The sequence below is a fragment of the Corvus brachyrhynchos genome, unplaced genomic scaffold (genome assembly GCF_000691975.1).
Source record: "Corvus brachyrhynchos isolate BGI_N302 unplaced genomic scaffold, ASM69197v1 scaffold162, whole genome shotgun sequence".
In the NCBI taxonomy this organism is placed as follows: domain Eukaryota; kingdom Metazoa; phylum Chordata; class Aves; order Passeriformes; family Corvidae; genus Corvus; species Corvus brachyrhynchos.
In genome coordinates this window covers 692,371-705,381 of record NW_008236696.1, presented here as the reverse complement: position 1 = coordinate 705,381, position 13,011 = coordinate 692,371, and the positions used below count along the sequence as shown (strand labels likewise).

Here is a 13,011-nt window from a genome sequence, read left to right as displayed (position 1 = left end):
CAGAGAGGGTCCTTCTCCTGCGCTTGCTCTGGGAACGGGGAACTGCCGACAACTTAGTTTTGTTTGGTTTTTTTCTCTTCTTTTTCTTTTCCCTCCCCCGCCCCCTCTCTTTCTTCCTCATGCCTTGTGTCTCTGCAGACCTCTGGTGAAAAAAAGCGTTCTGGCCACGCAGCCAGCAATGGCTTTGCAGGTCACATCAATCTGCCTGACCTGGTGCAGCAAAGCCACTCGCCGGCGGGCACGCCGACCGAGGCCCTGGGGCGAGTCTCCACGCATGCACAGGACATGGACTCGGTGCCTGAAGTAGGTGGTGGGGGGCTCCTCTTTCTCCTTTGCATCGCTTTTAAATCAAGTATTAACATCTCTGCCCCGTGACGGGGCTCTTCTGTTTCCCTCTCTGGCTTTCTTGGCTCTTCCCTCTCTGCATTTCTGGTCCACGTGGGTGAGTGTAGTGGAAATACGAGGGAGTCAGATGGGTTACTGCTACAGGGGTCTGTGGCTGATGAGAGAAAGATTTATTAGGTCTTTCAAGCCCACCAGCTGGAGTTCTGGTGGTGTGACACGAGTGCTGCCAACTGATGAGAAAGTCCCATGTTTGTTTGACACTTGGATATAAAAGGAAGTGCTGAGACCCAGTGATGCCATTAGCTTCAACTGGGCCCAGCTTCCATCTGTGCAACCTCTGATAATTATCATGACTGAAAAGGTCACCAAAAATCAAAGCCAACAAAATTCCAGATAGTTCTTCAGAGTAGGAAAAACCTGCACACGTCTAAAATCGTGTGTTTCCTGTCATGGCAAAGTGTTTCTCTTCTGGTAGGTGTTTTACAGGGACACAATTGAACATCAAAACTGTGTAAAGTGTAAAAAGTCTTAGAAAGTACAAGATGTGACAAATAAACCAAGGGAACTGATGTGTCCTGCTCACCATCCCTAGCTGTGGGAACCAGACACAGTTCTCTTTTGCCATGAGAAATCAACCCATTTGGTGCTAATTAAGCTATTGTATTTAATGTTTTTGTTTCATTTTGTGGATTGTGCTTCAAAAGTTCTGCCATCCTATGTTCTTCCATAGAAATTACGTTCTCACTTTATGGTGTACTTTTACAAGCAGTATAAAAATAAAAATTTCTTGGAATTGGGCATTGATAAAACGTAAGAACAGATGGTGCCTGACTTGACCTCAAGTTTTTATCCGTTTCCTCATTGGCATTAAAAACAGCAATGAGGGAGTTGATCCTGAAAGTAACACCTTCCACGGTCATCCTGGGGCTGCTGAAATGCAGCCTGGGATCGGGTTTAGATGTATTCATTTATAGAATATCATCCAAAAAGATCTTTTCCATATCTAAGACTGTATTTTTAGAGTTGACTGAGCAGGGCGTGGGTGTGAGTGGAAACTTGGGGATTTTGTTCACGGGCTTCCAGGTGACTCATGCAAGCACGACCTCAGCCTGCATCTTGATGCTCTTTGTAAGCCACCACACAGGTTTAGAGGCTGTTGAACAGGACCTGGAGGAAGATGAAGTCTTAATATTTAAATATCAGGCTTGGAAGCTATTAAAATGTCAGCTTCTGAGGAGAAAAACTGAATGTGAGCAAGGAAAAATGCTCGGTGCATTGGGATAAGGGGTTTATTCGTAATTCATTTGCTGGAAAGCACCTGGCTCTCAGCTGGAAATCCCTGCAAATACTGAAATCTTCTCTTCCTTAAATTGCTATTGTTGTATGGAAAAGACATCCAGCACAGGGAAAAAAATCTATGTATTTCTTGGATAGGGGAGAAGCACAAAGTAGTGCTATCTGTGCCCGCAGCCTTCCCTGCCGCAGGCTGTTAACTCCTTCTGTGGGCCTCAGTTGCCATATTCTGTTTAGAAATCCATCCCGTTTCTATGGAAACAGCCAGGCTGTCAGGGAATAGGGTTGGGAGGGAAGCAGGATGTACAGCCTGATTTTGGAATGGATGCTGGCTTGCCCATGGATGCCAGCCCCAAAATGCTTGGAAAAGTCACGAGCCACGAAGCTTCTCCTACACCTGTTTTTTTGTGCCCCCGAATCCTTTGTAGCCCACTGGAGGACAGGCACAGGCCCAGCCTGGTTTCAGTGGGGATGTACCAGGGTGGTGGTGTTCCCCATGGCACATCTCCCCACGGCATGGGGGACTTGTCCCCATGGCAGCTGTCACACGGGGTCTGTGGCAGTGGGCATGGGGAGCAGCCTGGGCTTGGTGACTGGGTGAAAGCTGAGGAAGATTAATTTCACAAAAAGCACAATGTCCCAGAGAAGAAAAACATGAGCTGTAGTGGTGCTGCAGAGTGAGCTGGGTTTTGCTGCTGTTGCAGCTCTAAACTGAGCTCATCCATAAAGCATGTCCTGGGTAAATGCTGGAGTGGGAAGGATAAGCTGCTCAAAGAAGGTGGGAATTCACGTCACTTTGACTCCAAAGGCAAGGATTTCCTTTTGCTCAGAAGGTGGTCTTAGCCTCATTTTCTGCCTTAAAGCAAGGTTTTAAAAAGAAAGCAATGTGACACTGCAGTGTGTTCATCCCCAGATTCCCTCAGTGAAGTATTGGCTCCAGCATTCCCTGTGATACCCTCAGGTTAAGTTTTGTTAACTTAGAAATGCCCTTTTCTGCAGTCCCCCTTGAAATGCTGGGGACAATTTAAAACTGTGCCAGCTGCCCCAGGCCAGGGCTTCACAGGGGCTCCTAGCACCATCCTGCCAACTTCAGCTGCTATGGGAAAGTGGGAAAAGCAAACCCTCGCCTGCCTGACATCCCAGAGAGGGTTTAAGGCATGCAGACAAGTAAACAGGTGGACTGATGATCTTAAAGGTCTGCTCCAGTCTAAATGATTCTGTGATTCTCGATTGGTTTTTATCTGCGTTGGCTTTTGCCTCTGGCCCTGTGGCTTCTCTGCTGACTGTCCTCATGGCTGTGCTTCTGCCTGTGAGGAGAGAGCAGAGCCAGGCCCTGCTCCTCCCATTTTCTGTTGCTCACAGACACTCAGAAATCCAATTTAATGTTTGTTTCTGATTAGTTTTGGGGAGGAGGAGCAGATGTTCATAGAGGGCTCAAAAAGGGCACCGCAGAGGCAGGCGCTGTTTGCTAATTAGAAAGTCTTACACGTACACAGATGCACAAAATTACTGTTATTTCTGTGCTCTGAGCTCTCTCTTTACTGTTTATTTTCCAGTATGGTATGGGAAGTAGCACCAAAGCCTCTTTCACCCCCTTTGTGGACACCAGAGTGTATCAGACCTCGCCAACCGATGAAGATGAAGACGAGGACGAAGAGTCATCTGCTACTGGTAGGAGGCAGTGTGGCCAGTTTGAGATGGGAGTGCTTTGCGGAAAAGCAGGTCGGGGAGCCTGAATAACCCCAGTGAACCTCTCTTACATTTCACTCACTCTTGTCCAAACATAACTCCTGCCTGTATCCTTGCCCTCTCCAGCTGCCATCCATCTTCTTCTCCCCCACCAGCAAAATGCCACCAGAAAGGTCTGGGAGGAAACAGGGAGCAGCAGAAATCCACCCTCCTGTCTGCTTGGGCAAACTAATGTCTTGTAACACAGTGATGCCTCCCTCATCGAGAAATAACCCAAGTATTGTCATTGTGTCCCAAAAAAGGAGGTGACAGAACAGTTAACCCATCACCCCTCCCTGTCCTCTGGTGTTTCCTTGCCAGCCCTGTTCACCAGCGAGCTGCTCAGGCAGGAGCAGGCCAAGCTGAACGAGGCGCGGAAGATCTCGGTGGTGAACGTGAACCCCACCAACATCCGTCCCCACAGCGACACCCCGGAGATCCGGAAGTACAAGAAGCGCTTCAACTCGGAGATTCTCTGTGCTGCTTTGTGGGGTAAGCCCCGGGCACGCCCGGCCCTCGGCGCGGCTCCCGGGAGCCCGTGGTGCTGGGACGGGAATGTGTCACCGCAGCACCAAGGCCCTGCTTCTACGTGGCCCCTTCTCCCTCCCCCAAGGCTCACATCCCCCTGCGCTCTAGGAGTGACCCTTTCTGTCCATGGGAAGGTCCCAGCATTAGCTGGATTGGCCACACTTTGGGTGGCAGCAGAGACGAGCTCGGGGTGTTGTCCTTGGGAGCAGCCGTGGCTCCTGGCGCCCATGGCCCTCTCCTCTCCAGGTGTGAATCTGCTGGTGGGCACAGAGAATGGCCTGATGCTGCTGGATCGAAGTGGGCAAGGAAAGGTGTACAACCTCATCAACAGGCGGCGATTCCAGCAGATGGACGTCCTCGAGGGCCTCAACGTCCTCGTGACAATATCAGGTGCTCCTCTCGTGTTTTCAGCCCGTCATTCACCTGCTCGGCCACAAGCCCCAAGTAGTTCCAGCTCAGACAAAACCTGCTCACTGGTGTCAGAGGGAAGCTCCCAGGGGAGATGGAGGTGGTTTATTCCGGAATCAAATGAGTTAAATCTGCCTTCAAGAGAGTTTGGTCCCTTCACCTGCTGACTGCACATCATCTCCAGCCTCCTTTAGCCGTGAAGGGGGGTGCAGGATACAGGCAAGGCAGGTAGTCACAGCTTGAGGGGCAGAGAGCTCTGCTTTTGGCTCTGTTTGGCTCTGGCTGAGGGAGCCATCATCCATGGCTTCAGATTTCCAGTTCAGACCACGGCTGTGCTCGGGCTGTCCCAAGTGTTGTGAGGGCCACAGACTTTTCACTGTCCCCATGTTTAGCTGGGAGCTCCAGAGTGCTCATGTCAGGCTCATGGGGTGATTTCTGGCAAAAAACCCAAAACCTCTGTAGTCCAGCCTCCCAGGAGAGCATCCAGCATCCTCCTGCAGAGCAGCCCCGAGGAGCACACGGGTGACGGAGCCAGGGCAGAGTCTTCTCCTGCTGATACCTGTCCCACAAAGCTCACAGAGGGCAGCAAGATAATGCTCATTAGGAAATTGCTTGATATCATCCTTCTATTTGCTTTCACATTGTTAACACCCCCTGGCCTTGCTCAGCATTCACCTGCAAATTACTGATGCCTCCATTCAGACAGAGCTCCAAACTCCCAGCTCCATCATTTACCTTGGTCTGCAGCTCCCCTGTGGTTTTGGGATACAGCTGTAGGGATAAGGGGTTTAGTACAGCTGGAAAATGAGTGGGGGGAGCACCAAGCCCCAAGATGATGCTGAGAATGAGTCCTGGGGACTTGTGGAAACCTGTGAGCAGACAGGGTTTATCATTTGGGTCCTGTCCCACCAGGCTTGGTGTGAGCTGTGTCCTGTCCCTGTAACGGGGGCTCTGCAGCCACAGGGATTTTGCAGCCATGTCACAGCCATCCAAGAGCAGGCAGCCGTGCAGAAATTTGGCAGCCTGTCAGCATTGCAGAGCCCAGCACCAGGCTTGCTGGCAAACAGCAGTGCCTGTTGCAGGTCAAGGAGCTCCTGTCTCATCTCCAGGGTGGAATTAATGTTGTATGAAGGAGAGGAAAGGGATGAAACCAGGTAGCTGAGTGGTTGGATAAGCTTTTAGCTGTATGAGGGTTGGGGTCACTGCCCCACTGAGCCCCACTGTACCTCTGTGAACACTGATTTATAGGAAAAGGATTATTTCCAGCCTGTGGGAAGCAAAACCCTGGCTTTTCCAGTGTCTGCCTGCAGCCTGTGAGACAGAGGGCTGGGCTTTGCTTTCCATATATTTCTTCCCAAGGAAAAACCCAACAATTAAATTGCTATTTTCCATTACTGTTTGTATTACTTTTATCATGGAATGGACTTGAATTCTATCATCTTGTGATTGAAAATAAGCACTGAAACCTCAAGATGGCCCATGCAAACGTGCTCTGCTCTGACATGGACATTTCCTTTGCCAACAGGAAAGAAGAACAAGCTGCGTGTGTACTACCTGTCCTGGCTGAGAAACAGGATTTTACACAATGACCCTGAGGTGGAGAAGAAGCAGGGCTGGATCACAGTTGGGGACCTGGAGGGATGCATCCATTACAAAGTCGGTGAGTGGAAATAAATGTCTGAAGAGATGTGGTTTTGTTCTTTAGTCTTAGGTCTGACCTGACAATTTGATATTAAAAGTATGGGTAGACCATAGCCACAAGTAAATTTGGAATTAATCTTTATGCATTAGGTGGACTCCATGTAATGAGAATCAAGAGAGGGATAGCCTGAGAAGCTGTTCCTGGAGATGTGTCGGAAAGAGAGTGAATGTTTTTAAAATTGGGTTTATTTTTATTTTAGTGAAATATGAAAGAATCAAGTTCTTGGTGATTGCCTTAAAGAACGCTGTAGAGATCTACGCTTGGGCTCCTAAACCATATCACAAGTTTATGGCATTTAAGGTATGTTTGCCTTTTACACTCTGTAATTGTAAATACATGAGATTTCTGTACTCAGAGCAGTAAAGCATCCTGCTTATGTAGCTGAGCTCCTCAGGATGCCTGGCAGGCATGGGAGACGGGATCCTTGCTGGCTGAAGAGATTGGATATGTTCTGCTTACGGCCAATGAAGAAGTGTTATTATTAGTTTATGCTAGCAGGCTTTACTTAAGGAATGTGCAGAAAGCTGATCAAATGCATATGAGTAAAATTGAGTTGGGGATTTGGGTGGGTGTTTTTTGTGGGGTTTTTGTGTTTGGGTTTTTTTTTTTTCCCCTCTGACTAATTTTTAACATACAGTACAAAAATAGGCTGGCGTGATTTTCTATTTTCATTTTCAAGGTCCTCTCCCCTTCTGCAATGTGGATTCTGTTTCAAGACAGAAAGGTTGGGAGAGTGACCCTCTCTTTCTCTCTTTCTCTCTCTTTTTTTCTCCCTTTTCACCTACCTCGGCTTCCTGAGGGAGACCTTCCTCCTCTCCAGCCTGCCAGTAGTGGGTATTTTGTACTTAGTCCTTTAGAGCACTTTTCATCCCAAGCTCTGTGCAGAGACAAGTCACAAGGGGCAATGCCTTGTGGAGATGTTCATGCTGAGTAATCTGATTTTACATCTTTCCAACACAAATGGACTTACTCAGTATTAGGTCACATTTGCATTTTCTGAACAAAAGCCAGAATAAATGGGCTCAGTGACATGGAGAGCTCAGCAGCATCAAAATGGTCTGGGATCCAACTTCCATGGGCTCTGAGAGTGTTGGTTGGTGTTCCTGGTGCTGCTCCTGCAGCCTGGGGGGATGAACATCCTTGCCTTGTCTTGTAGGCAGGGATCTGTTGGGAGAGGGAAATGCCACTCACTGATTTTCCCTGTGGGGATTCAGAGTGGTCCTTGCACAGAGTGCCAGGAGCCCTTTCCTCTCCCCACGGGTGTTTCAGTGTCCTGCTGAGCACCTAAGCCATGGGGACATTGATCCATGGCTGGGGGTTGGTCCCAGCCTTGATGCAGCAGGTTAGATGGAACAGGGAAAGCAGGTCTTTGCTAACCTGACTGATTTCAGCTGCCCAAACCAGAGCGGTGATCCCTGCCAAGAGAGGAGGTGGGTGGTCACGGATCTCTGCGGAGAGAGACTGAACACACGCTCATGTAAAACTGAGCTGTCGCCTTCCTTTAGAGACCAAATCCTTGTGTTGGCCTCGGGCTCTTGTGAGAGAGAGCTGTGCTTGGCAAGGGTGGGCACTGATCTGCTGGGATGGCTGAATACCCTCTGAGGCATCTGACAGGGGAACAGAGAGGCAGCAGTATAAATAACCACATATTTAGTAGGAAACACAGTCAAATACAATTTCAAAACCATATCACGCTGCTGCAATGGGGATTTGTTGGTTTTCAGTGATGCTCATGGAAGGGATTATAAAAGTCTTTTGCAGATCTCCAGCACAAGCCGCTGCTCGTGGATCTCACTGTAGAAGAGGGTCAGAGGCTGAAGGTTATCTTTGGATCCCACACTGGTTTCCATGTGATTGATGTAGATTCTGGGAACTCCTATGATATCTATATACCATCTCACGTGAGTACAGAGGCAGTGCTGCTGCCTGAAGAACACGGGGCACCAGTGAGGTTTGGACAGGCTCCCGGGGGCTCAGAAGGAGGGACCAGTGATGGGTGTGACATTCCCTAGTGCTGTGCTCACTGAAAGAGGACGTGGAGCTGTCACATACTTCATGTTCATCATTTGCACAGGCTGTTTCTGCCCTCGTGCAGGAGCAGTAAAGTTTAAGGTTGCCATGTCCCACAGAAAGGAGAATCTGTCTGTACACTGCATTACTGCATGGAGCAGTGTATCCTCTGCAGGATTTTCTTGTTGGGTCATTTAAGCTCCATCCGTGCTGCTGGCCCAGCATAAACTGGTCTTGGGGAAACTGTGTCACTAAACAAATCCAGGAATTGTTGAATCTGATCCAAGCAGCAGTCTCCTTTGTGAGAACTGGCAAGAGCAGAGGGAGAAATACTGGTGCAGTTTGGGATGGTTTTGTGTTGTCTTAGCTATGGAAAGGTAGATATGGGTGGAAGGTCAGTGTACCTGCCCTTGGAGCTAGAGGATGATTGCTAAAAAATAGGATATTTCCTCCCTTTCCTGCCTGTAAAATTCTGAGTTTATTTACCTTGATTTGAACTGGTGATGGATTCATCGGCTCAGTCGCTTGCTTGTGTTCCAGCCAAGTGTCAGCCATCAGTCTTGGGGGCGTGTATGTTGTGATCTGTCTGTAATTGCTGAACCTGTTTATCCTTGCTGTGTCAGACAGCTTTGATGGTAGGGTAAACATGGCAGTTTATTCCCCTTCAGGCTTATCTCTGAAAGCCTGTGCCTGTTCGGGGAATGGAGGGAGGGCTTTGTTCTCTAGTTGGTTTGGGCTTTTTTCCCCCAAGGCTCTGCTCCCTTCCCCCTTCCCCTTTGTCCATTCAGTGTAATTCTGACTCTCAGGGTCTGTTTCACCTGCAGATTCAGGGCAATATTACTCCTCATGCCATTGTCATCCTGCCCAAGACAGACGGGATGGAGATGCTGGTGTGCTACGAGGATGAGGGTGTCTATGTGAACACCTACGGGCGGATAACTAAAGACGTGGTGCTCCAGTGGGGAGAAATGCCTACTTCCGTGGGTAGGTCAACCCTTCCTCTTCACCTGCTTAAAATACAAGCCACAAGTAAGATGAGGAGTTGAGAATGCTGAGATAGAGTCGTTTGGGCTTTTATCAAAAGGGATTTCCCTCAGCCAGCTCTGAGATGCAGCTGCTAAATTTCTGCAGTTTGATCTTCCATAATAAAAGCAAGTGATTTCTTGCAGATTTGAAATTTTTGAGTATGAGATAAGATAAACGTAAGATAATGCAAGCTGTTGCACTGGTGGGATACTGTGTTGAGTGGAGGGGGGCTGGGTGTGAAGCTGGGAACCCTTGCATTGCTCTTCTGGCTCTGCTGTTGCTCAGCTCCACAACCCATGGAGGCAAAACACTGCCCAGCTCCTGACCTTCTGAAATCGGAAGAAGTGGTGCTGCTTCTGTTTAAATTGCTCAGCAATTTCTGGATGAAAAGTGCTCTGAAAAGGCTGCTGTCCCTGCAGGCAGGGCACGCGGGACCGTCAGAGCTCTTCCACTGATCTGCTTAGGCTTTGAGTAACAGCTGATGAGAGCTTTTCTGCCCATTGCATAATATTTAACTCAACACAAGTTGTAACACCTGCCAAATGCTTCCTTTTGACAGCCTACATTCATTCCAATCAAATAATGGGCTGGGGAGAGAAAGCTATTGAAATCCGGTCCGTGGAGACAGGACACTTGGATGGAGTATTTATGCACAAGCGAGCTCAAAGGTTAAAGTTTCTATGTGAAAGAAATGATAAGGTAAGTCCACTTCAAAGCCTGTATCTGTGCTGCCAGCTGCAAGGAGCTTTTAGACCTTATGTCTGGTTTGTCTTGAGTTAATAATTAATCTGAAGGTCCTGTTTAATAAGAAGTGCCCATAAGCTTATTCCCAGTTAGTTTTCTCCAGTGGAGGGAGACCTCAGCCTGCAAGATCTCTTCCATGTCTAGCTGAGATCTGCATTGGCTTAGCTTGACTTTCTCACAGTTCTTTTATTTGAACATTAAATTGAGGCTTCCAAGTGAACTCAACAAGTTGAGTAGCAACAAGGGTGTGTAAGTGACCCTGATTTGAGCTCTGGCGCAGAAACATTTTGATGCATCTTAAATTATTTTCTTCTACAGCCTTGTCTGTTTCTGTGGACAGCAGAGAAAAATACTGCTCTGGAGGGTCACCAGAGTTGCATGGCTGTCATGTAGATGACCCCTGCCACAGGTGTTGCAAGGAGGGCAGGGAATGAGGAGAAATTGCTGGAGGAAAAGGCATATTTGCATGGAAGAGATGGTTAAATGCCAGGGTCTGTTTCTGCTGGTGGTGTTCCCTCCTCTCACAAGGTTTCACTAAGATAAGTCAGGACCAAGCAGGAGGGAGATCTTTCATAATGAACACAATCACAAAACCAGTGAAGAAACTGGTTGCTGTGTCCCCAGAGCAGGGTTTAATAATGTGCAGTAAGTGAGCTTTGAGGCCATGATCACTTTAGTGACTGAACAACATAAAGCTGAGCACTGCCCTACCTGGGGCATGGAGTTAGGCTGAAGCGCCACAGGAAAATGTATCCTAACTTTGCAGTTGAGTATGTCATGGGAAGCTGCCCAAGAAGCTGAATTTAAGTTTAATTTAAGTGTAATCTAATTGTAACAAAGCTGGAAAAAGCCCACCTTGATCTTTCTAAAATACTGGAACCAACTGATCACTGATGGGTTTGAAATACTAAACCCAGATGTTTCTCTTTCTGGACAACTGGTTAAACTGGTAAGATTGAGTAATTTTTGGTTTTAATAAGGACAGAGGCTTCAGACTGTCTGCTTCAATATTTGCAAATTATAACTTACATATTTTTTAAGACTCCCATTGGGATCAAATGCTGGTGGATCCTGCTAGAAGCACCAAACCAGTTCTTCATCCAGAGTCCTGATCCGTTTCTGTGCTTTGAGCATGTTGAAGGGAAGTTGTTTTTCTGGGCTTTACTTTCAGGAATAGCTGAAATACCAGGACTAACTTTTCCAAAAAAAGCCATTTCAGACTGAGGCAGATATCGACCCAAATGGTGAATGTTTAGCAACAGTCAGACCACTGACAGCAGTTTTTTGTTAGTACTTCATAATAAATGATGCTGTGGCAGTAAAACCTGGTATTTTTAAGGCATTCCAAACTCCTTTTGGTAGTGAGAGAGAAAGAGCTTTAATTACTGCATTTACTAATGAGTGGCTCAATTTAATCCCAGTCTGGCATGGGTTAGCTCCATCCTCTGAGTATTTAATAAGGGTTGTTTCTTTCCAAACAGGTATTTTTTGCATCGGTGAGATCCGGAGGAAGCAGCCAAGTGTTTTTCATGACCCTCAACAGAAACTCCATGATGAACTGGTAACAGAGGAGCACTTGGCACTCACCACCATGGCATTATTTGTAATTTAAAGGACATTAAACACATGGACTAACACTGTAGAGGCAGGTGTGGAGGGCACCGAGGAACTCTCTCCCCACGCTCCCCCGGTGCCACCAGCCCCGGGGCAGGGACTGCAGCCAGGGATGGACTTTCACGCTTGGAACCCCCGAGGTCTCCTGATTACGCTGTGTTATAGTGGGTTATGAGTTTTCCTTTATTTTATTTTATTTTATTTTTTAGTTTTACTTTTTCTTTGTCCCCTACTTTGTAAGAACGGGGAAAGAAACAGTGTCAAAAAGTCTGTTTTTAATTCTGTCTGCCTGCTAGCATCAAATATATAGTATGTTGTAAAGTTACCAATTAAATCTGGTGAGAGACAGCACAATAAATGTACCTTTTATCTTTGTGATGAAGGCCATAACCATATAGCTGGGTAATTTTAGAAATCTTTTGCCTTCACCAACATTTACATGTTGCTTTTGGCAGCAACAGCTTAACGGATTTTTAAAGAAGAGAAAAAATAATAGGTTTTTTTCCCCTCTTTTGGGAAATGGATTTTAAATGGCTAAACTACTAGCCTTAGACTAATAAAAATCAGCTACCATTTTTGTCAAGTCTGTCAATCCATATTTCTATATGGATCTTCACATAATGGTGTGTCTTGATAGGGACAGAGGTGCCCTTTCTTGTTGCTCCAGAGGTGCCCGCCGGCCCCGGGGCTTGGCCACGGGCACCGGGACAGGGGATCGGAGGAGGAGAGGACGGCGGAGCTGTCGGAGGAGCCCCGTGCTCGCCCCTGAGGGGGATTTGTGGCCACAGATGGCTCCCGGGATGCCGTGGGCACCAGACCGTGCTGCCAAAGCCGGCGCAGGTTGTGGGTGCTCGTTTCCCCGAGTCCGGAGCCGGGCACCGGCGTGCGGAAGCAGCCGGCACAGGGATGGGGACCATGAAACAAGCTGCCTGTCCCCCACGTTGCTGGATTGGGCTTGTAAAGAGCTTAAAAAAAATATATATATGTGTGATTTCTTCGGCCAAGGGTCTGAATCTACTTGTTTTCCACCCCCTCCACTCCCTAGGAATTACCCAACATACAGTGAAAGACAACATCTGTGCCGAACCGTGTGTGTGTGTTTAGTTCAGGTTGAATCGTGTCCTTATAAACTCTGCTCAGTTGATTTCCGTTTTCGGTGCGTATCTGGGGTTTTCTTTCTCAGTAGCTGCAAGCATGGCCGCCTGTGGTGTTGGGGTGTCGCATAACAAGGTCTGTGTTGCTGGTTTTAACCTACCTCGTTTCGGTTGGGGTTTGTTTTTTGGTTTGGTTTCGGTTTTTTTTTCCGTTCCGCTGTCGATCACAGCGCTGTTACCTCCAGCGACATATAGAGAGCTTAACTGGCAATCTTGGTGTACTCAGTAACGATGGCTTTATTAAAAAATGATTAAATCAACAGGACTTGGTCAAACTTGAATCTTTATCAAGGGTAAGAGGTGATGTGGGGTGGCAGGGGTGGGATGGGCTGGGCCACCCTCACCTGAAGCATTCTGTGGGCAGGGTGTCAGGGTTTGGTACCGCAGGGATTGCCAGCGGTGGGACTCCCAGGATGTGGAGTCCAGGGAAAAACAGGTGGGATGTGCTTTGTGGTGCCT

The 13,011-nt window shown here is 47.8% G+C and overlaps 1 protein-coding gene across 9 annotated transcripts in view; it reads left to right on the top strand.

Moving 5' to 3' along the window:
- Positions 1-12,814, top strand: part of TNIK (TRAF2 and NCK interacting kinase) — a 125,135-nt gene extending 112,321 nt beyond the window's left edge. For 8 of the 9 annotated variants that reach the window (XM_017726871.1, XM_017726874.1, XM_008644462.2 and 5 more), the window contains 10 exons: positions 139-303; positions 3,195-3,309; positions 3,688-3,858; positions 4,141-4,284; positions 5,828-5,962; positions 6,204-6,304; positions 7,756-7,905; positions 8,839-8,998; positions 9,600-9,739; positions 11,266-12,814. In XM_017726871.1, the coding sequence (XP_017582360.1) occupies positions 139-303; positions 3,195-3,309; positions 3,688-3,858; positions 4,141-4,284; positions 5,828-5,962; positions 6,204-6,304; positions 7,756-7,905; positions 8,839-8,998; positions 9,600-9,739; positions 11,266-11,349 (1,365 nt within the window). In that variant the 3' untranslated portion in view covers positions 11,350-12,814. The remainder of the gene's footprint in view (positions 1-138; positions 304-3,194; positions 3,310-3,687; positions 3,859-4,140; positions 4,285-5,827; positions 5,963-6,203; positions 6,305-7,755; positions 7,906-8,838; positions 8,999-9,599; positions 9,740-11,265) is intronic. The other variant, XM_017726872.1, reaches the window with a different exon arrangement.
- The last annotated feature ends 197 nt before the right edge of the window (positions 12,815-13,011 follow it).